The sequence below is a fragment of the Schistocerca serialis genome, chromosome 5, assembly GCF_023864345.2.
Source record: "Schistocerca serialis cubense isolate TAMUIC-IGC-003099 chromosome 5, iqSchSeri2.2, whole genome shotgun sequence".
Taxonomy (NCBI): Eukaryota; Metazoa; Arthropoda; class Insecta; order Orthoptera; family Acrididae; genus Schistocerca; species Schistocerca serialis.
Genome location: NC_064642.1, coordinates 785600965 through 785628396, shown reverse-complemented (window position 1 = coordinate 785628396; position 27432 = coordinate 785600965). Strand labels below are relative to the sequence as shown.

At 44.0% G+C, this 27432-nt stretch overlaps 1 protein-coding gene across 1 annotated transcript in view; it reads left to right on the top strand.

Moving 5' to 3' along the window:
* LOC126482223 (atrial natriuretic peptide receptor 1) overlaps positions 1 to 27432 on the top strand; it is a 1286869-nt gene that overhangs the window by 673760 nt on the left and 585677 nt on the right. Inside the window, exon 10 of the mRNA XM_050106202.1 lies at positions 21455 to 21539. Within this exon, the coding sequence (XP_049962159.1) occupies positions 21455 to 21539 (85 nt within the window). The remainder of the gene's footprint in view (positions 1 to 21454; positions 21540 to 27432) is intronic.

Here is a 27432-nt window from a genome sequence, read left to right as displayed (position 1 = left end):
AACAACTTGCTTCCCGTCAGTCAGTACATGAGAACCCCAACTGGCAATGTTACAAACGTGATAATCCACGTTGGAGCACGTATTACCTGTCAAAATTACACATCATGTTGGACAGCAACAACAGGTGAGGAAAGGACGCTGCCTAAAATTACGTTAGTGGACAGGGCAGGTAACCAGAACACTAACGGCCACAAGACAGAAAATTCCGCTGGTGCACTCAAATCGTAGTCGACCAAAATAGTTAATTGCAACGCATGGCAGCTAAATCTCAGCAGTAGAACCACTCGGTGTTGCTCACCGGAAAACCTCCCCAACAGCAGACCACCGAGGCGATCTACTAAAACATGAATACACGTGGCTTGGGTAGTTGAAACCACTACTCAACTCTGACGTCCTGAATCGGCAAACCACGAAGCTCGTAGCGATCGGACAGCTCCACACACGCTCCGACACTACGCACGGGCTGCCAGCAGCCCCAGCCGACTGCATCACGCGGAGAACTTCCCTCGTCCGCAACAACCGACCGACTCCTCTCAGAATGCCGATAACATCTAAAATCGTCGTCAGTAGACATAACGCTAACTACACACACAACCTGACAAACACTTGCACGAAGAGCTGAACGCCGGCCGGTGTGGCCGTGCGGTTCTAGGCGCTTCAGTTTGGAACCGCGTGACCGCTACGGTCGCAGGTTCGAATCCTGCATCGGGGGTGGATGTGTGTGATGTCCTTAGGTTAGTTAGGTTTAAGTAGTTCTAAGTTCTAGGGGACTGTTGACCACAGATGTTAAGTCCCATAGTGCTCAGAGCCATTTGAACCATTTTTGAAGAGCTGAACAATACACAACAGTAACTAAGCATGCACGAAGACCATTCGGGAATCCATGCACACACACACACAGACACACACACAGCCGACTCATGCACGACCAGCGAGCCAAAACACGTCGCCCTGTAGGACGACCGACCGACAATCCACCAAGACCTTGGCCCAGCTCAAGTGATGCGTGCCGGCAATGATTGGGCGAGCCATGTCGACGCAGACTTCACTGTTGCTCCAACCCAACTGCTCCAGTGCCGCATTGCAGCTCCCCGACTGGTAGGTCCGGACTGCGCTCTAGACACGTTCCAACCAACTAGCAGGAACTCGCAACCCAAACTGCCGACGAACTGCCTATCCGAACTCCGACGCCCAACTAACTACCACAGACAAGACCGGAAAGTAATAACAGTCGAGCAAAGATAATAAGAGAGGGGATATATCAATACGCGCTGCTAGCGCCACTCACGATCAAGGAAAGCAGCAACTCAGTGGCAGTAGTAATTTAAATTAACGTAGTGAGATGGAAGTATGTTAAAAAACAGGGTGTAAAATACATGATGGCGGTAACACGAGCCACGCACGGCTCAAGATCCATCACTCCTTCCACGTTAAATGCACCCTTCCCATTTCATCCTAACATTTTCCTAACCCAGCTGGCATACCACTCCAATCCTAGCATGTGCACGACAACTATGAATTCCTTCCCACAGACGCACACCATTCGCTCCCCATTGAACATAGTCCCTAATACACTCAACAGTCCCAATACCGTCCACATCACAACTCACATTCAGTCTTACCTCATATTCGTAATTATTTCCAAAAGAGATCACACGTCACCGTCATCTTTTCATTAGCATAATCGTCATTATTTTAATTTGTCAAGTTTTTAAAATAAATTAGTGTCTGAAGAGCGGCACCACAGTAGCTACCAGTCCATTTCCCCACTGTGAGAGAATGTAAGTAATTTTTAAATAAAAAGAGATATTATCTCGTCCGCAGCTCGTGGTCGTGCGGTAGCGTTCTCGCTTCCCGTGCATGGGTTACCGGGTTCGATTCCCGGCGGGGTCAGGGATTTTCTCTGCCTCATGATGACTGGGTGTTGTGTGATGTCCTTAGGTTAGTTAGGTTTAAGTAGTTCAAGGGGACTGATGACCATAGATGTTAAGTCCCATAGTGCTCACAGCCATTTTTTGAGATATTATCTCATTTAGTGGAAAAAACACTGTCTGCCTTGTCTGTAGACTGTGTTGACACTGATAAAAAAAGGCACGCTGCGGAAGAGGTTATAACTTTGTGAAATAGGTGTATATGCTCGTTGGGGCTCACTTAGTTGGTAGAGAGAGTGGGGACTCGGCTGCTCGCTCTTCTGTTTCCCTATTGAGGGCCCTGCAGCACTGGGACACCACACATGCGCTGGCAGCACTCCGGTCTGGGGGTATGAGATAGCAGCAGAGGCGCCACAGGAATCTTCTCCGTCTCTGCTCAGTATCCAAATGGACATAGCGGAGCTAGTAACAGTGCCTTGTGTGCGACGTCCAAATACACTGAAGTGACAAAAGCCATGACATAGCGACATGTACATATACAGACGGTGGTAGTGTCGCGTACATAACGTATACATTGGACAGTGCATTGGCGGAACTGTCATTTTTACTCAGGTGATTCACGTGGAAAGGTTTCCGACATTATTATGGCGGCACGATGTGAATTAACAGACTTTGAACGCTGAACCGTAGTTGGAGCTAGACGAATAGGACATTCCATTTCGTAAGTCGTTTGGGAATTACGTATTTCGAGACCCCCGGTGTCAAGAGTGTCCCGAAACTACCAAATTTCAGGCATTGCCTTTCACGACAGATAACACAATGGTCATTACTTAACGATCGGAAGCAGACAAGCAACATTACGTGAAATAACCGCAGAAATCAATGTGGGACGTGCGACGAACGTATCCGTTACAACATTTTGGCGATATTTGGCGTTGATGGACTCACTAGGGCATTAGACGAGCGACGTGAATGCGTTTGCTAGTAGCACGACATCGCCTGCAGCGTCTCTCATGGGCTCGTGACCATATCGCTTGGACCCTAGACTACCGCAAAACTGTGACCTGGTCGGGTGAGTCCAGATCTCAGTTGTTCAGAGCTGATACTAGGGTTCGAGTACAGCGCAGGTCCCACGAAGCCCTAGACCCAAATTGTCAACAAGATAGTGTGAAACCTGATGGTGGCTGGTAATTGTGTTGTTTATGTTTGCATGCAATCGACACGGTCCTCTAGACCAACTGAGCTGCTGATTGACTGTAAATGGAGACCATTTGCAGCCGTTCAACGACGGAATTTTTGTGGATGACATTGCGCCATGTTACAGGCCAACAATTTTTCGCGATCGGTGTGAAACACATTCTGGACAATTCGAGCGAATGATTTAATCACACAGGTCGCCCGATATGAATCCCATCGAACCTTTATAGGACATAATCGAGAGATCAGTTCGTGCACAAAATCTTTGCACAGCCAATATTTTTTCAATTATGGACGGCTATAGAGGCAGCAATACTCAGTATTTCTGCAGGGTACTCCAAACGAGTTCCTGAGTCCATGCCACGTCCAGTGGCATTGCTACGCCCGTCAAAAGGAGGTTCGACGCTGGGATACATTTTTCAGTTTCGTGTGAATGTCAGTACGTTCGTTTGACGAGTTATTGGAGTTCTGCCGAGATGAACTATAAGTATTTGAGACAAGAAGAAGGAGAGTTTCCCAAATTCTTTACGCATCTTATTTCTTAAAATAATTCTCCACATCTAATGAATCACACCTATTCGTGACACTCACTGCAGCAGGAGACGTAGCTGCGTTATTTTAGTCTTCAAGGAGGTTTTGAGGAAAACTTCTGCACCCCGGATAGCAATATGCCTGGTCCGTGTTACGAAGTTCTTGCGATTCAACATATCGTGAAGAGACTGAGGAACGATAATTTCCGCGTACTTCAACTGACCATTGTCCTGAAAGTGAGTTGTTATGTGGTTTGAGTGTGACTCTAACGTGGAGAGGTGTATATTAGTGGCTATTTTCTTTTGTTTGCTAAAACTTTGAAGTGGGTTCCACAGAGACAGTAAAAGCATCTTGTCTTCGTCCTGCGTCATTCCCTCTGCCGTATACTTGCATTAAGCACCTTAATTAACGGGACATCGTCTTCTTCTTTCTGCCCCCTACCTTTTCTTTTCGACTGCATGCCCATATTCGATTTGTTCTTCTTCTCTTCTGCCGGCGGTCTTTATTGAAACATATACACAGGGTGGTCCATTGATCGTGACCGGGCCAAATATCTCACGAAATAAGCGCCAACGAAGAAACTACAAAGAACGAAACTCGTCTAGCTTGAAGGGGAAAACCAGATGGCGCTATGGTCGGCCCGCTAGATGGCTCTGCCGTAGATCAAACGAATGTGAACTGCGTTTTTTAAATAGGAACCCCCATTTTTTATTACATATTCGTGTAGTACGTAAAGAAATATGAATGTTTTAGTTGGACCACTTTTTTCGCTTTGCGATAGATGGCGTTGTAATAACCACAAACATATGGCTCACAATTTTAGACGAACAGGTAGGTTTTTTAAATTAAAATACAGAACGTAGGTACGTTTGAACATTTTATTTCGGTTGTTCCAGTGTGATACATGTACCTTTATTACTTGAAAATACCACATTAAAACAATAAATGCTCAAAATGATGTCCGTCAACCTCAATGCATTTGGCAATACGTGTAACGACATTCCTCTCAACAGCGAGTATTTCGCCTTCCGTAATGTTCTAACATACATTGACAATGCGCTGACGCATGTTGTCAGGCGTTGTCGGTGGATCACGGTAGCAAATATCCTTCAACTTTCCCCACAGAAAGAAATCCGGGGATGTCAGATCCGGTGAACGTGCGGGCCATGGTATGGTGCTTTGACGACCAATCCACCTGTCGTGAAATATGCTATTCAGTACCGCCTCAACCGCACACGAGCTGTGCCGGACATCCATCATGTTGGAAGTACATCGTCATTCTGTCATGAAGTGAAACATCTTGTAGTACCATCGGTAGAACATTACGTAGGAAATCAGCTTACATTGCACCATTTACATTGCCGTCGATAAAATGGGGGCCAATTATCCTTCCTCCCATAATGCCACACCATACATTAACCCGCCAAGGTCGTTGATGTTCCACTTTTCGAAGACATTGTGGATTTTCCGTTGCCCAATAGTGCATATTATGCCGGTTTACGATACCGCTGTTCGTGAATGCTTCGTCGCTAAATAGAACGCGTGCGAAAAATCTGTCATCGTCCCGTAATTTCTCTTATGCCTAGTGGCAGAACTGTACACGACGTTCAAAGTCGTCGCCATGCAAATTCCTGGTGCATAGAAATATGGTACGGATGCAATCGATGTTGATGTAGCTTTCTCAACACCGACGTTTTTGAGATTCCTTTGCTGCAGGTCGTGGTTGACGTTCACATGTGTCTGAACACTTCCTGTTTCCTTAAATAACGTAACTATCCGGCGAACTGTCCGGACACTTGGATGATGTCGTCCAGGATACCGAGCAGCATACATAGCACACGCCCGTTGGGCATTTTGATCAAAATAGCCATACATCAACACGATATCGATCTTTTCCGCAATTGGTAAACGGTCCATTTTAACACGGGTAATGTGTCACGAAGCAAATACCGTCTGCACTGACGGAATGTTACGTGATACCACGTACTTACACGTGTGACTATTACAGCGCCATCCATCACAAAGCGAAAAAAATGGTCCAACTAAAACATTCTTATTTCTTTACGTACTACACGAATATGTAATAAAAAAATGGGGATTCAAATTTTAAAAAACGCAGTTCATATCCGTTTGATGTATGGCAGCGCCATCTAGCCGCCTAACCATAGCGCCATCTGGTTTCCCCCTTCAAGCTATACAAGTTTCGTTCATTGTAGTTTTTTCGTTTGATGCTTATTTCGTGAGATATTTAGCCCGCTGACTATCAATGGGCCGGCCGGAGTGGCCGAGCGGTTAAAGGCGCTACAGTCTGGAACCACACGACCGCTACGATCGCAGGTTCGAATCCTGCCTCGGGCATGAATGTGTGTGATGTCCTTAGGTTAGTTAGGTTTAAGTAGCTCTAAGTTCTAGTGGACTTATGACCACAGCAGTTGAGTCCCATAGTGGTCAGAGCCATTTGAACCATTTTTTACTATCAATGGACCACCCTGTATATTCACTGTTCCTTAGGGATGCATCTAACCCTGACTTCCCTGATGTCTTGCGGCGCAGTTCAAGACCTAAAGAAACCTTCAGATTCTGTCTTCTGTTCTGTAATGAACAATGAAGGCAGAGGGCGGGGGGGGGGGGGGGGGGGGGGAGGATCTGTGCTTGCAATGAGAGACAAATTTGCTTAGTGTTTTATTAAACATGATCATCCCCAAAAGTTGCAAAATATTTATGTTCACTAAAATGAAGTTAAATAGAATAAAATGTTTCTGAACCACTCAGCTCTTCTGTGTCCTCCAAACTCAATTGTTTTCTTCCGAAAATTTCCAGAATTTGTCGCCAATCCATTTTTTTCAGTTTGCATTTTGTGTAGTACTGAGGTGATGTGACCCAAATCGCAAGTCTCATCTGAATCTTGCACATAAAAGATTCGGTGTCAGACCCATCCGCATTGCTCAAGTGAAATTCGAAGATACCTACTTACGGGTGAGCTGCAGTTACCGCATGGCTACTCTGTTGCCGCTTTGGTGCAGGAGCGTTCGACTGGACGCGCTGCCTGCCCAGCGGCCACGCAGTCTGTGCCAGGTACAGTAGGCTCCACGGAGTCTGGCGTTTCCGCCAGCACAGCTGTTGTGGCATCCCAGTGTGTAGGGGCCTCGAGTATTCCCGCAAAACAAGGACGCGGTGAGGTGGCGCGGCGCATCCACTGGTCGTGGCACGAGGGTCGGGCAGGGCCCGCCGATCCAGTCGCCCCCATTTGGTTTTCTCGTAGTCACCTCGACTCCACACATACTGACGGTCGTGAAAAAAAAGCATGTATCTATACATCACGCAGAGATGTTATTTGGCAAACCAACAGTACAGGATTTCCTTCCTAATCTGTACATATAAGAGGATTAACTAAATTAGCCCACTGCAAAAAGTACACTACTGGCCATTAAAATTGCTACATCACGAAGATGACGAGCTACAGACGCGTAATTTAACCGACGGGAAGAAGATGCTGTGATATGCAAATGATTAACTTTTCAGAGAATTCACACAAGGTTGGCGCCGGTGGCGACACCTACAACGTGCTGACATGAGGAAAGTTTCCAACCGATTTCTCATACACAAACAGCAGTTGACCGGCGTTGCCTGCTGAAACGTTTTTGTGATGCCTCGTGTAAGGAGGAGACATGCGTACCATCACGTTTCCGACTTTGATAAAGGTTGGATTGTAGCCTATCGCGATTGCGGTTTATCGTATCGCGACATTGCTGCTCGCATTGGTCGAGATCCAATGACTGTTAGCAGAATATGGAATCGGTGGGTTCAGGAGGGTAATAGGGAACGCCGTGCTGGATCCCAACGGCCTCGTATCACTACCAGTCGAGATGACAGTCATCTTATCCGCATGGCTGCAACGGATCGTGCAGCCACGTCTCGATCCCTGAGTCAACAGATGGGGACGTTTGAAAGACAACAACCATCTGCACGGACAGTTCAACAACGTTTGCAGCAACATGGACTATCAGCTCGGAGACCATGGCTGCGGTTACCCTTGACTCTGCATCACAGACAGGAGCGCCTGCGATGGTGTACTCAACGACGAACCTAGGTGCACGAATGGCAAAACGTCATTTTTTCGCATGAACCCAGGTTCTTTTTACAGCATCATGATGGTCGCATCCGTGTTTGGCGACATCGCGGTGAACGTACATTAGAAGTGTGTATTCGTCATCGCCATACTGGCGTATCACCCGACGACATGGTATGGGGTGCCATTGGTTACACGTCTCGGTCACCTCTTGTTCGCATTGATGGCACTTTGAACAGTGGACGCTACGTTTCAGATGTGCTACGACCCGTGGCTCTACCCTTCATTTGATCCCTGCGAAACCCTACATTTCAGCAGGATAATGCACGACCGCATGTTGCAGGTCCTGCACTGGCCTTTCTGATACAGAAAATGTTTGACTGCTGCCCTGGCCAGCACATTCTCCAGATCTCTCACCAATTGAAAACGTCTGGTCAATGGTGGCCGAGCAACTGGCTCGTCACAATACGCCAGTCACTACTCTTGATCAACTGCGGTATCGTGTTGAAGCTGCTTGGGCAGCTGTACCTGTACACGCCATCCAAGCTCTGTTTGACTCAATACCCAGGCGTATCAGGGCCGTTATTACGGCCAGAGGTGATTGCTTTGGGTACTGATTTCTCAGGATCTATGCACCCAAATTTCGTGAAAATTTAATCACATGTCAGTTTTAGTATAATATATTTTTCCAATGAATACCCGTTTATCATTTGCATTTCTTCTTGGTGTAGCAATTTTAATGACATGGCCAGTAGTGTAAATAAATGTTCTGTACCAGCTGGCTTCACTCAGTAGGTATAAAAGTATTCATAAATGTAACTAAAATTAAGATGTACATAATTCTAGTGAAATGTTAATACTTTGTAGTCATTTCTGTTCTACATATCACATCTGTTAACCTATTTGGCCATGGAATGAAGCAGTCTTTTCGCAATCACTGAAGTAATATTTTGCCATTCTTGTTGTAGACATTGTTTCAGAGCAGCCTTACTTCTTATTTCATGTTTTCCGACTACTCTTCCAAGCGTTCTCCAGAGATGTTCAGTTGTATTAAGGTCTGCGCTACGAGCAGCTCAGGGTGCTGCAGGGCCGATGCGCAGGTGCATAGCTAGGGCCCAACTCCTCGTCCATACTAACGTCAAGATCGCAAATTATTGAACACCTGAGAACGCTGTACTCACAGCAGAAAACTCTACGCAAAAAAGACGACAGGAGCGGTGCCACACTTACACGCGAGCCATACGGTCAGCAGCCAAGGATCCGCACAACAAAAATTTTAATAATAAGAGGCTCCTGTTGAAAATTGTGGTCTGGGTCCATATAAAATATTAAAAGACGATTTTAAGATGTAGTTTCTTTGATGCTCCTATTTGACTGAATTTCTCACCGGGCAGCTGGCGTGAATAAAGGGAACGTTGACCTTTCAAATCTTACGCCCATCGCTGCAAACTGCCAGTGGCAGCCTGTCACACGTCTGTCGCTTCAGTTGGCAAAACGAAACGGGACTTTTAAAAGAAACGACTAACGGAATTTTGGTAGTCTGAAAACAAGTTTGATTTCGTGGAAATCCCATTTCTCCCATGCCTCACCTACCCACAATAGGACTGATGAAGTTGCCTTTCCAATGCCGAACTCGCTCTAAGAATGTATTATGAATATACTCATACTATTACTGCTCTATCATGCACCAATTTGGACGGCAAAAGTGTCGTAAATTGAAACTGAACCAAGTTACATTAAATAACAAACTAATTTTTTTCTAACGGACCAAATTTAATCATCATTAATCAAACCGAACGTCACCTCTTCACTGAAATAATACTTTCTGGTCCTGGATGTTGATAACATTTCTGAATAACGAAGAGGTAAACAGAGATAGTAATTTCAAATATCAGTTTATTAAAATGAGGAAGTGAATAAAAAAGTACATAAAGGGTCTTGGATCTTCAGTCACATTGACTGGGCTGTCATCGCACAGTGGTTGGGAGTGAATGACACTGTGGCTTCTCTGATGGGCTGCCTTGGCGGTTTGATGCTCACCTACGTCTTGTACCAGCTGTGGCGGAGAATTAGCAGGCGATGTGGGATGGACATGTGTCATGGGCTGCTGTCTCAGACGCACCTGGGTGGGTGGCTTATACGTGACGGATAGCAGACTGAGCGAGGTGGCACAGTGGTTAGCACATTGGACTAGCATTCGGGAGCACGACTTTTCAAACCGGCGTCCGGCCATCCTGATTTACGTTTTCCGTGATTTCGTTAAATCGCTTCAGGCAAATGCCGGGATGGTTGCTCTGAAAGGGCACGGCCGTTTTCCTTCCCTAATCCGTTAGGACCGATAACCTTGCTGTATGGCCCCCTCCCTCAAATAAACCAACCAACTAACCAAAGGATAGCAGACAGCAGTTGGCAGGAGAACGTTGAAAAATGGTTCAAATGGCTCTGAGCACTATGGGACTTAACATCTGTGGTCATCAGTCCCCTAGAACTTAGTACTACTTAAACCTAACTAACATAAGGACATCACACACATCCATGCCCGAGGCAGGATTCGAATCTGCGACCGTAGCGGTCACGCGGTTCCAGACTGAAGCGCCTAGAACCACACGGCCACAACGGCCGGCGGCAGGAGAACGCTTCGGTCGTTTTGCGTGAGTGAAGCGGATGAAGATCCTTATCCGCCGTCCGCGACCACTTGGCATTCAGATAGGCGTTTCAACCGACCCCTAACCAGTAGTCTGACATATACATGGAGCTTGAGGTATAGATTAGAATTTCATCTTGGAATTAAAAGTGGTATACGAAAGAAATTGATATTAACACTGGGTGGCATGGAGAGAAATTATAGGGTGGAGCGGGATTCAGAAGTGGCACCATAGTAATCGGAATAGAAAGGAATAGCGGTGCTAATCAAAATAACTCACTGGCAGCATGGTGAATAATCCGACCTGTGCTATAATCCGAGTAAAAAACCAACATCACCGTCAGTGTAAGAAGACAATCATCAGGAACGGAAACAAAGTTGAATTCTTGACGAAAAGCGTATCAGACTGGAAAGAAACACAACATAGACATCATTGGTAACCAGCACACTACAGTGAGGTGCCAAAAGTGGAGGAATACCTCCTACTATCGTGACGGACCTCCTTTTGCCCAGCGTAGCACAGCAGCTCGACATGGCAGGGAGTCACCAGGTCGTTGGAAGAAATACTGAGCTATGCTGCTCCTATGGTGTTGTTGTTGTGGTCTTCAGTCCTGAGACTGGTTTGATGCAGCTCTCCATGCTAATCTACCCTGTGCAAGTTTCTTCATCTCCCAATACCTACTGCAACCTACATCCTTCTGAATCTGCTTAGTGTATTCATCTCTTGGTCTCCCTCTATGATTTTTAGCCTCCACGCTGCCCTCCAATGCTAAATTTGTGATCCCTTGATGCCTCAGAACATGTCCTACCAACCGGTCCCTTCTTCTCGTCAAGTTGTGCCACACTCTCCTCTTCTCCCCAATTCTGTTCAATACCTCCTCATTAGTTATGTGATCTACCCATCCAATCTTCAGCATTCTTCTTTAGCACCACATTTCGAAAGCTTCTTTATCTCTTCCTGTCCAAACTATTTATCGTCCATGTTTCACTTCCATACATGGCTACACTCCATACGAATACTTTCAGAAACGACTTCTTGACACTTAAATCTATACTCGATGTTAACAAATTTCTCTTCTTCAGAAACGCTTTCCTTGCCATTGCCAGTCTACATTTTATATCCTCTCTACTTCGACCATCATCAGTTATTTTGCTCCCAAAATAGTAAAACTCCTTTACTACTTTAAGTGTCTCATTTCCTAATCTAATTCCCTCAGCATCACCCGACTTAATTCGACCACATTCCATTATCCTCGTTTTGCTTTTGTTGATGTTCATCTTATAGCCTCCTTTCAAGACATTGTCCATTCCGGTCAACTGCTCTTCCAAGTCCTTTGCTGTCTCTGACAGAATAACAATGCCATCGGCGAACCTCAAAGTTTTTATTTCTTCTCCATGGACTTTAATACTTACTCCGAATTTTTCTTTTGTTTCCTTTACTGCTTGCTCATTATACAGATTGAATAACATTGGGGAGAGGCTACAACCCTGTCTCACTCCCTTCCCAACCCCTGCTTCCCTTTCATGCCCCTCGACTCTTATAACTGCCATCTGGTTTCTGTACAAATTGTAAATGGCCTTTCGCTCTCTGTATTTTACCCTCGCCGCCTTTAGAATTTGAAACAGAGCATTCCAGTCAAAATTGTCAAAAGCTTTCTCTAAGTCTACAAATGCTAGAAACGTAGGTTTGCCTTTCCTTAATCTTTCTTCTAAGATAAGTCTCAAGATCAGTATTGCCTCACGTGTTCCAATATTTCTGTTCCTATAGCCGTCCATAATTGCAAAAGTGTTGTCAGTGCAGGACTTTGTGCACGAACTGACCTCTCGATTATGTCCCACAAATGTTCGATTCATGTCGGGCTATCTGGGCGCCAGATCATTTGCTCAAATTATACAGAATGTTCTTCAAATCAATTGCGAACAATTGTGGCCCAGTAACATGGCGCATCGTCATTCATAAAAATTCCATCGCTGTTTGTAAACACGAAGTCTGTGAATGGCTGCAAATGGAAGTAGCAGAACAGAGCCATTTCCAGTCAATGATCGGTTCAGTTGGACCAGACGACCCAGTCCATTCCATGTAATCACAGCCCACACCATTATGGAGCCACGCTGCCTTGTTGATAACTTGGGCTCATGGCTTCTTGAGGTCTGCCCCACTCGAACCTTACCGTCAGCTCTTAACAACTGAAATCGGGGCGTATCTGCCCAGACCACGGTTTTCCAATCGCCTACGGTCGAACAGGTACGGTCACGAGCCCTGGTAGGCGCTGCGGGCGAGGTGCTGCTAGCGAGGGACGCGGTTCCGTAGTCTGCTGCCGCAGCCCATCAACGCCAAATTTCGCAGCACTCTCCTACCGGATATGTTCGTGGTTCGTCCCACGTTGACTTCTGCGAGTATTTCACGTAGTGTTGCTTGTCTTTCAGCACTGTCAACTCTGCGTAAAAGCTGCTGCTCTCGGTATTTAAGTACAGACCATCAGCCTCTGAGTTGTCCATGGTGAGAGATAATGTCTGAAATCTGATATTCTCAGCACACTCTTGACAACGTTGATTTCGGAATATTGAATTCCATGACGACTTCCGAAATGGAATGTCCCCTTTGTCTAGCTCCAAATACCATTCCGCGTTCAACGTCTGTCAGTTTCCCTCGTCCGACGGAAGCCTTGTCTCGTGAGTCACCTTGAGCACACTTCCGCCAATACACGCTCCTTTTATACCTTGTGAACGCAGTCACTGGTAATGTGCATATCGCCGTCCCATGATCTTTGTCACCTCAGTGCATGTATTATTCTCTTGCTCATTGGTGGTACTGTAAGACTACAGTTCTCACAATCCATGGAAATACCTGTCCTGAATTACTGTTGTCTGCGTTTCCTAGGTTTTTATTTTTAAATGCAGCGTTGTTTTCGCTGTTGAATACTACTACAGCACTTTATATTTTTAACAAGCAAATACTTTTGCAGATAAATTGTAAAAACCCGTCGTTATTAACACAGATTATTCAGAGACTAGGTCAAAGTTTTTGTCGAAAGCAGAAGTTCTTACCTTTGATACATGGCCGACGCAAAATTGTCACGTTATAAAATCTTGTTCTTTCGAACACAAAAACGTTTTTACCACTTCACTTCCAATGACACACGTCCAGTTAATCTGGTTCAAGCAAACATTTTCTCCTCATGCCATTCGCTTCGAGTAAATCAGAAAATAGAGACTTTTTTTTACTGATCGTACGGTAACTATATTGGCGTTAACACACCTGTGTAATCAGGTATAAATTGGAGCTATAAAATATTACTTCATATAAGGTCAAGAGTGTATTAAAACAAACCGATATATTTTTTTCAGATCGTTCGAACTTTTCGCTATCGTACCAATTTCCGCCGAAGATGCGGTCGACCGACGCTCATCTTCTCGCAATCACAGACTCGCTTCCTGGGGCTTGGCTGCAGGTTGCTATAGATCGATGTTGCTTGGTTGCAGTCTCACACAGGGAAGATGAAACATAAACCAAACACCACAATTCAATTATGCTTCGGAAATTACACATATAAAACATTTCCTTTACTTGCCATGTGTGACTGAAAGGGGAAAGCATCATTTTTTCATTGTGTGTTATATTTCCTGAGCGTCTTGTCACGTCATTTTATCATTGGCTGGCGATTTATCACTGCCAACCAATGGGCGATCCTTTCAGGGCAGCTGTCCTTTATTCATTCCTCATTCGAAGGTGCCGACTTTCTTTTGGACTACCCCGGAAGCCAAAAAGTATTGTATTTGTGGCGGGTCTTTGTGGACTCTCGTGCCTGCAGGCCTCCTCGCGGTGTCACATTCCCTGAAGGTCTTTGCTCTGGTGCCAGGCTGACGACTCGTGGTGTGTATCTTGCACAGTTCTGATGGGTGTGGCTGAACACCTGCAGCAAAGTAATGCATCCACTACGTTTCTCGAGGATGCGCTGGCTGTACGAAAAGACGTGTTTTCCTAGCGCAGAAGCCTGAAGCTCTCCAAAGGTGCAATTGTCAGCAACTAGTAGGGCCAGAGCCTCCCTCTTGAGTCGTAATAAGCGTTCCTTCTGTTAACCCTGTTCTCTGCCTATTTTGCCTCCTAATGTTGGAGACGTCATCAGAGGCTATAAGGACTCACGTAGCAGTTTGAAACGAAAGCAAGCTTAGCATGCCGAACTGTTACCCGTATCCACTCAACGGTGTGTTAGTAACGTTGTCAGACCGCTTTCTGAAGGTGCGAATCCAATGTGGTGCCTGTGGCGACAGAAGCCACGTCGTCTGTCCAGCGGCACTGAGACGTAACTGGCGAGAAGTGAGCCGCGCGCCGCTTTTTTTTAATTTTTATTTTTGGGCCTCCTACCTCCCCTATAGCCCTGCCTTTTCCTCTCCAATAATGCCGCCATCCTCGAGTGTCGACGCTGCACGTAAAGCAGGGTGCTGTTAGTAGCAGGACTTACTGCCATAAACTAAAATTAAAGCGGAGGCATACTCTGCTATGCCTCAGGGGGCGACGACACACTACTCAGAAACACACCTCCCTCTGCAGGTGTGAAGCAAGTGAGGATTTTAGAAACTAAAAAGAAATAAATAAATAAAGACAGAAATGAAGGCAAAATAAAAACAGGGACGGCAGCACACTCAAATGAAAACAAACTGGCGAGATAATCCCATCGCCCATAGAATTAACGAAGTAATAATCCTCTAAGATAGATTACGTGTTTTCCAACTTTCCAATAATTTTTTTTCGTACAAGGTTCACACAATTTCCAAGCATCATAGAACAGTCTACTCTAGTGATGCCCAGAAGGCCAATGTAAAATCTGGGGTATAGGCAAGTCAAGGGTTATTTGAAAGTCCGAGTGACAAAGATCCAGGGGTACACTCAGGCAATTCTTGTACGAGGGGCCTTAGTCAGCCCGGAACACCTTTTGATAACCATGAACCATTGCAACTTTAAGAAATCTTGCAAAAGTAATGGTATATTGCCGGTCAGATTTCGCCAGGCGATGCTGGCTCCAAAGATAGTCCATGAAAGAGACAGCATCAGTGAGACAAAGGTCCATAGATCGTGGAAATGGTGTGGCCCAAGAGCCACACCATTGCGTTACGTCGTGGTCGGGGATTGGTCTGAATATCAGGGGTAAGGAACCAGTCGATTGACACATTGTCCGGTGTACTCCCACCGATCAGCGCTAATAGCACACGTGCAAGGTCCCACACTTCTGTGACGTGAGCGCATAAGAGACGATGCTCTCTGGTGTCTACGTCACCACATCGGCCACAAGCAGCCGAGGGCCGTAGGCGGATGGCCGCCAGGCGATGATTAGTGGGTATTAAATTGTTTACGACGCGATACCATAGCGCTGAAACTTCTGTGGAGAGAGCTTGGTGGTTGATATTGGCCCAAGCTTGGTGCCAGATGACCGACGGTCGTCTGTCCTCCAATTTATGTGGTGTGGGCTGGCCTCGAAGTGCCTGGTAAAGGCGCTTCGACGTGGGTGCCTTGTCAGTGGCCACTGTTAGGACGTAACTTTGATTGAGGTAATAGTCCTTGACTGTCGTCATCCGGAACGGAATATATGTCAAACATACTGGTGCACGCGCCGATGGTGGGCGATAACGGTCGAAAAGCACCGCTGTTGTCCCACCTGGGTCAATCTCACGCAAAGTTGCGATACGGTGAATCAGGAGGGCCGCACATTTGCGGGGAAAGTCAATGAGTCCAAGGCCACCATCGACCTTTGGCAGTGTACAAGTCTGCGCATCAACTTTGAATAGTGCATGCCGCCACAATAGCCAATATACTGTTTGTGAGATGGCTCTGCCGGTTTGTTTCGGTAGCGTAAGGAGTTGTGCTACATACCATGCCCGTGATAGGATGCAAGTATTAATCAGTTGGATTCGTTGATGGAGGTCTAGTCGTCGATCAGCGTGACTCACGCAAAGTCCTCTGATGCGCGTGAGAATTCGCCTCTACGTGAGTGTTAACATGCGCTGCGGACAGGCAGTCACCTCAAGGCCCAAGATACGTTGTTCCCCCACAATCCGGTACCATGGGCGTTCGATGGTCAATGATCGTGGTCCTAGCGGGATTAGCACCGTTTTTTTGTCATTTAACATGGCACCGGATGCTCGTTCATAAACGTTGAGTACTCGGCGAACTGAATCGATGTCCCTGGCGTTTGCTACAAACACACCGACACCATCCACGTATGTCGCACTGCGGAAGGTGACGCCTGGGAGAGCGACACCATCGACCATCCGACCGATGTCACGCAGCATGGGGTCCAGCGCCAAGGCGAACAAATACATTGACAAGGGACACCGTTGTCGAACTGATCGTCTGATGGGAATTGGTCGCGATCTGCTCCATCCAAGAAGAGCTGGATGACTCTTATGAAGCGCTCCCCGAAACCCATCCGCGACATAACAGCCAGCAGGTATGGATGGGAGACCCTATCGAAGGCACCGGCGAAATCTAGGGAAAGAATTGCAGCCGGGGTTCGAGCGTCAGCGGTGAGTAAGACAGCATCACGGTATATAGAAGTGGCGGTGAAGATGGTTCGATTCGAAACGCCACATGATTGAGTGGGACAAAGTACCTTATTCATTACCTGTTTAAGACGTGAAGCCACGCTTCGTGCCACCAACTTACAATTTGGTCGCATCTTTGGAACAGGCTGTACATTACGCGCAAACAAAGTTGACACTCGGCGCGGTGGCTGATGGGAGTGACCGTAAAGGCATTTCCCATTTATAGTTAGCCACCGCGCCGACTGTGAACTTCGTTTGCGCGAATATTATGCAGTTATACAGGGTGATTCAAAAAGAATATCACAAATTTAAAAATGTGTATTTAATGAAAGAAACATAATATAACCTTCTGTTATACATCATTACAAAGAGTGTTTAAAAAGGTTTTTTTTTTTTCACTCAAAAACAAGTTCAGAGATGTTCAATATGTCCCCCTCCAGACACTCGAGCAATATCAACCCGATACTCCAACTCGTTCCACACTCTCTGTAGTTTATCAGGCGTAACAGTTTGGATAGCTGCTGTTATTTCTCGTTTCAAATCATCAATGGTGGCTGGGAGAGGTGGCCGAAACACCATATCCTTAACATACCCCCATAAGAAAAAATCGCAGGGGGTAAGATCAGGGCTTCTTGGAGGCCAGTGATGAAGTGCTCTGTCACGGGCTGCCTGGCGGCCGATCCATCGCCTCGAGTAGTTGACGTTCAGGTAGTTACGGACAGATAAGTACCAATGTGGTGGCGCTCCATGCTGCTGAAATATGAATTGTTGTGCTTCTTGTTCGAGCTGAGGGAACAGCCAATTCTCTAACATCTCCAGATACTGTAGTCCAGTTACAGTAGCACCCTCGAAGAAAAAGGGACCAAAAACTTTATTGGCTGAAATGGCACAGAAAACGTTCACCTTAGGCGAGTCACGTTCATACTGAGTTGTTTCCCGCGGATTCTCAGTGCCCCACGCTGAACAACTGTCGTCGATTCACTTCTGCCGTACTCAATAACACAAAAAGCTTTCTGTTGAGCGGTCGCCATCTTAGCATCAACTGACGCTGACGCCTAGTCAACAGCGCCTCAAGCGAACAAGTGTACAACTAAATGAAACTTTATAGCTCCCTTAATTCGCCGACAGATAGCGCTTAGCTCTGCCTTTTGTCGTTGCAGAGTTTTAAATTCCTAAAGTTGTGGTATTCTTTTTGAATCACCGTGTATTAAAAGAGTGCCTTTGGACAGGTGCACGGATACTGCTGCTGCACGACTTGTCTCGCTTCAGACGCTGCGTTGGAATCGCATCATAAGATCGAGGAATTGTGTCATGGAGCTTCATTTAGTACTGAGGCCCACAATTTGTCCGATTCCAACCTTTCTTCATCCGGCACAGTAACAACTGACATTTAGTAAATCTCGGAGAAATTTTGATCTGCTGCTGCCGATTTATCGGTATTATTCAGGCGATAGTTGCTCTTGTGTTTATCCTTCCTTTTTTTCGGATCAAGCACTCGGGTCAGGTAACCCTCAAGTTTGTTTCACCGTCACTACGATTTTATCAAGATCCAATCGTTACCATGCTAGGATGTTCACAGAGGCCACAGAAATTAAAAAAAATAAAAAACAGCCTTCACATAAAAGAAGAAGGACGAAAATTAGAGAAATTGTGGGCCTTAGTGTTAAACAAACCATAAAGCTCCATCTCCCCCCCCCCCCCCCCCGCCCCCCTTCAAGCTCTGTTCACACGTCGACAAGCCTCCACAGTATTAGGTAGCGGACTAATGACGTCACGAATCGACGCTTGTGTGGATACATATAAACAATTCGGCTTGCTCAACTTGTTTACTTTTGAAACTGCTAACTGATGATGCTTCCAGCTTCAGAAGATACATAAATACGCGTTGGAGCATGGCCTAGTGCACACTAAACAAAATTGATGAAGGACGTAAGTATAAGCCATGAGAGCCTGCATTGTACTTTCTCGGCAATTTTTAATCTCATCAATTCATAAAATCGTAAATTATATAGTAGAATTTCATATACGTAAATAATGAACCTTAAGTGCCGAGTAACAGACTTTTAATGCGAAAATTTCTCTAAAATGCCATTTTTCTGTTAGTTATCTCAAAATTTTCGTTGGTACGGCACGCACCACGTATTCTGCCTAGAGGTCTATGCAGTATGCCAACGGGAAATGGTCCCGTTCCTGGTAAACTGCCACCTGATGAAGTGACTATAACAATGCTCTAGCTGCTTCCCGTAATGAAAAAAGGGGTTCTCCTAACTCACGTAGCCAAAAAACTGTATTTAATACAGAATTCTAATATAGTAGTGTAGTATTTAGTCTAAACAGGGATGTTTTCAACGTAACTCCGATTTTACGTTTTATTTTCATTCGAACGTAAGCCTAAATATGGCAGATTTTAAGGGAGTTGTTCGAAATACTAGGAATGGAATTTGTATTTATGTTTTTTTCCAGGAAAGATTTGTCACGATTAGTTTTCATCCGGATATTTTTTTTGTCAAATCATAAGCTGCAGTTCTTTCCGAAATTCCCGCATTTGATTATGACAAACAGGCACAATTTTGTGATCTCAATTGTATTCAGATGGCTGATGTAAAGAAAGAAACAACGGAAGGAATAGTGTCTCGTCTCCCATATCTACTCATAGGTTATTTAGAAATCGTTAAGATTAACAGACCGTGCGTATAATTCTATGCATTATAACCAGCAGGGTGCAAACCTTGAAAGGCAAATTAAAGGGCAGATCAACCCTGGAAACCAAAAGAGGAAAACATTCCAACAGGCCTCATAGAATACCGGATAGTGGCAGAGACTTAGTGCTTTCCAAAGCAAGAAAACCACTAATCATGTAGGTGCAAATGTGTTGTTTGTGTGTAAGCTCAGATCCGAACGCGGGCAAAATTTTCACGGAGAATTATCCTCAACTAAATGGTAGCGAAAGTGTGTATATAGATATTTTCAGAAGCCATTCGATATTAAATTTTGGTGTGCCGTTATCGGATGTTTTTCATACAGGACAAACCTCATATGCCGAGTCTACGGAAGGAATTTTAAAAATTGAAAGATAAAGTGCCGAAGCAGCTCAAATCTGGAAGCAGCACACCAACTGATAATATTGTCAGTTTCTGCATCTATCTTCAGTACGTACTCTTCTGTCCACAGCTTTACCATTCTTCTATACTTTATTAACAGCATTACTCTTACTGTAACATGGCAATACATAATACTCGAAGTACCACTGTCCTGACTTTTTTCTGGCATGGAATCATTGCCGGGAGAGGCTCAACAGAAACACCTCAGTGCATTGTGAAGTATGTTCTTACGCATTTCAATCCGCTCAATGATGGTGATTCTCAGAATCTGATAATCTGTCTGTTCTGACATTGGGCAGAACAACAACGGGTGGATGATTTCCTATTTCCGAAATCTAATTGTTCAATAATATTCTTCTAGTTCAGACCAGAAATGCCGAGTTGCAAGGCATGGTTTTCTACTATGTGATAGAGATTTTGCACCTATAGATAGGAACAAAAGATGCTTTCATGTATTACTCAGACGTCTCAAATCCAGTCCTTCCTAACGCCTAGGCCAACGGATTGCTTTTCTGCAAGATGGAGCCAGACGATTTCAAGAATCTTAGCGCACTAGACAGGGGTTCAAAAAGACTCTTTCAAAATAACTGAGTACATCTGTCTACATATTTCATGAAACAACCTTACTGTGCTAAAGGACGAAGAATCATGACATTCTGCAACCACTGGTTTGTCAAAGCATTGCAAAGTAGCCGAGAGGTATTGGGAAAATAAAACTTCCGCCATCAAAGATTTCATTTTCACTATCTTGTATGATAAACATTTGCCAATAAAACGGATGTATTTGACTTATCCCAGTTGAAAAACGGTATTTTGTTCAGCAACTACCTCTTTCCGGCAAAACCCACCCGCCAAGGGTTGAAAATCTAATGCTGAATGTACATGTTTATTGTAATTGTAACAGAAATGGTGTTAATTTTTTAGGTTCGTCTGCTGCTACCTGTGCAGATTTTTATTATAGTAAACATAATGTGTTTTGTGCTGTTTGTGATATTTCTCAAAATAAGCTTCCTATTTCTGCTAAGTAGAAACAAAGGAAAACCAGTGTGCTTCAGCAGTATAACGTTGTAACTGCGGAGATGCAACATTGTTCGTCCAGGGAAATTGAAAGAGTGCTATTTTTCAAAGATAACATAAGAAACTGTGTAATAACTGTTGCAAAAGTATGCAATCGCGTTTTACCTCGTTCATACTGCCTGTATCGGGAAAGCCCAAATAGTTAAGCACAAAACCGTCTTTTGTTCTCCTCTAAAATTTCCTTTTTAGTGGTGAAAAAGTTGTTAATGGTTAATTATTCAGCTAATTTTGAGGATCTTGGAAGTATCTTTTCTCAAGGGAATTTAACTGCACGTTGTGCGTTGTTCTGCTACATGCGTCCTGCGTTGTCGGACTAGTCAGAGCACTGGTGCACTAATGTAATAGCAGAAAAAAGTTGGGGCGAAATGTCGGCCCTCTGTTGCCATAGTTAACACCTAATAGCTCACAATTTTTTGTCTTTCAGGTGTGTACACGATGGTGTTTTACGGCGGCACAGCTGCTATCCTCTTCATAGCCTTCTCGTGCACTTTCGCCTGCGTCGCTTACAGGTAAGAATAATTTAAAGCACCACTTTACTTAAGTCATAAATTGAATCACATATGACAGTACAACCAGGGCTCTCCAGAAAATATCTGGAATATTTCTGGCGGAAACTTTGTGTTATAGGAAGACAGAACAAAAAGTGAAAGCCATCCTTTTTATTTTTTTGTTCTATTTTAGGGTTAAATTGAAACTGGCTACCTATGTTTGCGTCTGTCCCTTTCCAGGGACCTCTTCTGCCTCACTAGTTCAAATTTTGAAGAGGTATGTCCTTCCCAGAGGTTCTTGGAAGTATCTTTACTCAAGGGAATTTGACTTCAAACTCATTTATCATTTCCCCATCATATGTAAGTTAACCTAACCAAAAGTTACGAGTTTTAATTAATAACGATATAGCAAATCAATTATGAAACCAACACCTAAGTAATTAGTACGATTAAATCTACCATTAAGGTTAAGAGTGTGCTACTAGGAAATGTGGTCATCAGGTTAAATGGTTCTAAAATTATGCATTTCGGCTCTTGGAAAATCACATCCTAGTCATTCTGGAAGTGACCGTCACGCAATTGTTTCTTCATTCGGTGGTAAAGGAAAAAGTCACCGTGTGCCATTTTGGGAAAATAGTGAATGCGAGGCAAACTTCCGTAGCCCAAAGGAGCAGCATGTGTGACCGCTTCCTGTGCTCAACATCTCCTTTCCTGATAACGGATGGCTCTTCGCCTTTATCGACGGCGATAAATGCACATGTGTCCACTGCTTGCTTCGCTCTCTTGTCCTGGGGTCACAGTGACACACCCTGCCCTCGTCCACGGGCAATTAGGTGGCTGACGACGTCGTCTGGATTGGCCTGACACAGCTGAAATATTTCAGCTACTGCCTCGATTCATCAAGCTCTTTGCTTCTTCAGTGGTTTGCTGTGATACTGTGTCGCAGGGATTTCAGTGTCTGCGAGGACTGCAGACATGTGCCTGCAAGCAAAAGATTAACTACGCATTTTTTTCCAGACGATAATCAAAACCTTATTACTACCTCACGTATTTAAAAAAATAAGTTGTCCCATGACTGAATACGTGGAAAGACAACTTTGTCTTCTTTCTTCATTCAGATTCTTTCTCTAGCCCTATTTGGCTTTTCTGGTCTCATCAGTAGTGTACATTCATTCTTTTCCGATGCTTCTTTCCGAAAAGAAACACACTCCGTACTTACTCAGTGGGCCAGATTTTCTGCAAACTTACACCTCAGGGTAGCGGTGATATCTGTCGTTATTCGAAGAAGTTCTACGCCTGCATCTACCTCTACACATGCTCGTTCCACTTCATATCGTTTTGCAATTTTACGCACAGATACTTAAACGACTTGACTGTGTCAAGCTGGACAATAGTAATATTTATGCGTACATTATAGGTTTGTTCTTTCTACTCATTCGCATTAACCTACATTTTTCCATATTTAGGGCTAGCTACCATTCATCACAGCAATTCGAAATTTTGTCGAAGTCGTCTTGTATCCTCCTACAGGCACTCAACTTCGACGCGTTACCATCCACCACGGCATCATCAGCAAACATCCGTCGACTGCTGCCCACCTTTTCCGCCAAATCATTTATGTATATAGAGAAAAACAGCGGTTTTTTCACAGTTCCCTGGGGCAGTCCTGACGATACGCTTGTCTCTGATGAACACGCACCGTCAAGGACAATGTACTGGGTTGTATTATTTAAGAAGCCTTCGAGCCACTCACATATCTGTGCACTTCTTCCATATGCTCGTACCTTCGTTAATAGCCTGCAATGGGGCACCGTGTCAAATGCTTCCCGGAAATCTAGAAGTATGGAATCTGCCTGTAGCCCTTCATCCATAGTTCTCAGTATATCCCGTGAGAAAAGGACAATCTGAGTTTCGCGCGAGCGATGCTTTCTAAAACCATGCTGATCGTGAACGTAAGCTGTTTAGCCTGTAGAAAGTTTATTACATTCCAACTGAGAATGTGTTAAACGATTCTGCAACAAACAGAAGTTAGGGATATTGGTCTGTGATTTTGTGGGTCCGTTCTCTTACCTTTCTTATATACTGTCACTGTGATTTGCGCCTAATTTCCAAGTAGCAATATTTTACTTTGTGTGGGGAGCCCTCAAGTCTAGGTTGTATCGCAACAACCCTCATAGTCTGCAAGAACTGTAGAAGAACCTTTCAAATGAGACTGCAACAGTTCCAACAGTCCAGCTTGATCCGCCTTCAGTAACTTGTGGCCAGGCCCCAAAAGTTTGAAGAAATGAATGCTGGTCAGTTTCAACATCTGCTATAGTCAGGTTAGTACTATATTTCCTTTCCTCTGATGTGTTTCTTTGTACCCTACAACTCTGTCCTCCGGGGAACTTTTACTTGCACCACCCTGTAATTGCATTATAGTTGTATCTTTGCTAATCACTACTCATTTGCTTCACGATCATACTTTGTAATCTCTTGAGGTCTTCTTATGTCCCACTGCGATCACTTCTTCTGCCTTTTTATCCCATTTTGTACCTCTAAAATATTTCACAAGTCTCATTTTTTGTCTGTAGGAAATACATAAATCCTATTCTACTATAATCTTGCATCACTTAGTCACATAACTTTCATGGTTCAGAAAAGATCTGCATGTTTGACTTCAGGCGGTTTAGTAGTTCTAATTCCTCTACGGAGAAAAGTCTGTCTTGTTTGCTTGCCTTCATTACATTTCCTGTCCATCCCAATAGCTGAGTGGTCAGCGTGACGGATGGCCGTCCTGCATGCCCAGGTTCGATTTCCGGCTGGGACGGGGATTTTCTCCGCTCAGGGACTGGGTGTTGTGTTGTGTTCATCATCATTTCACCCCCATCCGGCGCGCAGGCCGCCCAATGTGGCGTCGAATGTAATAAGACCTGCACCATGTGGCAGGACCCGCCCCGTAAGGGGCCGCCCGGCCAATGACGCCAAACGCTCATTTCCATTTCATTACATTTCCTGACATTGATATTAAATACAAAATACCTTCAACATCACGATTGTGACCTAATCTTCTGTATTAGTTCCGTTAGCAATTATTCCTAAGAAATGACATCTTCCATGAATGTTAATCCTGCAAAGATCATTCTGATCCGCAATTGCATCTCATTTATAGTTCTTGTTAAAAATATTCCTTATTGTATCACTCTGCTCACAGATGGTAAATTTGTTGTAATTTATGGAGAACTGTGGTAGCATAGAATGCCTTTCTCACAATTATTGTTAAATCAACTTCTCCAGATCATAACATTCGGATTTCAGGCTGATTGGCTGTCACAACTTTACGCGTTTTAACATTCTTGACTATTAAAAGTGTATCAAGAAGAATTATCTGATTTTAAAATGCAATGTCGACACAGGTGCTGTGCCGGACAGTAAATTTGTGTTGACCAAATGGGCGTGGCCTAGAATCGCCACAAGATGTCTGTCAATGCGTCTGAAGCAAATTGGCGTCCCCTCAACAGAAGGAGCTTTTTGTACTACTGTTAGTAATAGTGAATCGGTGGTTGCAGTCCAGCGTTGAGTTTAGTCGTCGTACTGAGAGTGATCTGTCACTGCTGAAAAACCTTCGTTGTTGGTATCATTAATTTCAAGAGAAAAGATATAATGCAAAGGTAAGAGTGCAGGTTGACCCTACACTTCTGATGAAACAGTGGAAAGAGTTCATAATCCACAGAAATCTACTCGTCGCGTAAGCAGCGAACTTGTGACTCGTCATAGAACTGTCAGGCGACTGTTAAGGTGACAAACCATATAGAATACAATTAATGCGAGCTCTTTGGGTTGATGATAAAAGAAAATGTGTTGACTTCAGCAATGTCCTGCCGGAAGTAATGGTAGACGACAGGTTTTATTCATGTTTCGTTTACAGTGATGAAATTACGTTTCATGTTAGCTGTAAAATGAAAAGGTAGAACGGTGATCATAAGACGACTTCAGAACCTTCATAAAACTGTTGAGCATGAAAGAGTCGCCTTAAGTGAACATTTTTTGTGCCACATCTTATGAAAGTTGATGCCACCTTCTTCCCTGAGCAAATCAATGGCACGAATAAGCGATCTTTAAATGCTACGGATTTTGTTTCTCCCACGGCTTGAGAATAGTGAGTTCATTTTCCAACAGGATAGAGCTCCACGCCACTGGCACAGAACTGCACTATAATTCCTCAATGAGGTGCTGCCTCAGCGCTGGGCAGGGCTCACAGTATCCAGAGACACAGCCCTACACTCTTAGCCTCCAAGATCTCCAGGCATGACCCCACGCGATTTTTTCTTGTGGGGATATGTGAAGGAAAGTGTTATTATCCCCTTTTTACCTCATGACACAAATAAGCTGAGGAGCAGAATAATAACTACACTAATTTCTGTCAATATAGATATGTTACATAATGTTATGACACATTTACTTATCTTTTAGATTTTTGTGCTACTCCTGGTGAACACGTATAGTATTTGCACTAACCTAAAAACCTGGCCCAACAAACCATACTAAAAGTGGTGTGTTTTAACAAGATCTTTATTGTACTATATCTCTTAAACTGCATATTTTCGTAAGATGCAAGTGCAACGCTATAATACTCCAAACACAACATGTAACCACAACACAGTCAAAGCAAATGGTGGACGAGGTTCCATACAAAGATCTCACGAAAATTCGATATTTCCACCAAAATAAAGTTGTCTGTATTATCGAAACACAAATAATTTCAAGATCTTGATGACATTCACAGTTTGATTATTGATCCAAACTTTAAAGACACAAAAATTGCCTGAGTTATTTATCAGAATATTTTTTAAAAAATCTGTAACATTACAAAATGCACATGGCAGTACTGCTGATATAATCTGTATGTTACGCTGCACTTGTTGACAAGCATAGTTTGATTATTGCACCATGCTATAAGGAAACCAAAAAATGTCTGTATTTACTAAATTACATGCAAATTTGTTCTATAACATTATAAAACACAACTAATGATGTAATTCATAGATTAAGCTGCACTTGCCAGTGACTTGATCATTGTACCACCCTATAAAGAAAGTGTGGTACACAGAATGAACTGCGCTATTTGACAAGTGCTGCTTAATCTGCAAGTTAGATCATTCGTGACAAGTCATATACAGTTACTGTCAGTATCTTTATGTATTTCTGATATATAATTAAAAACTTTTGAACAAAGCATAAAATTAAGATCATTTGAATACTTCGGAATACTGCGAAAATGGCGGGTATATACTGATTGGCCTGTTTCATTTCAATGGCTGGTGAAATACTATAAACAGTCCATGTACTGAAACTGCCAAGGGAAATGTGACTTCAGCACAGTAGGTGTTAAACAAAGCAAGAGCTATCGATAGATAGGTGCTTCAAGAAACATTATTAGCTGTCAAAAGGACTATAGATGAAGCCTTCCACAAATTCCACAATAGACTCTTATTGAAAAACTTATCACATAACCCAAATAAATTCTGGTCTGATGGCAGTCAGCAGCATTACGGTTGATATGCAGATGCTCACAGGTGAAACAGCAACTAATAATGAGGGAAGCCAAGTTAAACAGACTTCTGCATTCAAATATTTCTTTGCAGAGGAGGACCCAGGAGTAATGTTATAGCTTAAATCACACTCTTCTGTAAATGTGAGTGGCATAAAACTCAGTTTCAGAGGCTCTGAGAAACAGCAAACAACAAAAAATCATTGAAACTGAATTAGCCTGAAATTCCTGTGGGAGTCTATGCACTATTTGCGGCTTAGTTAATGCCTCTCTTAACCAAAATAAACTGTAAGTCTCACAAACAGAAAACTGAGCACATTAGTTAGAAGATTGCACATCTTGTGATTGCCTTCAAAAAGGGCAGCAGAAATGATCTGCAAAACT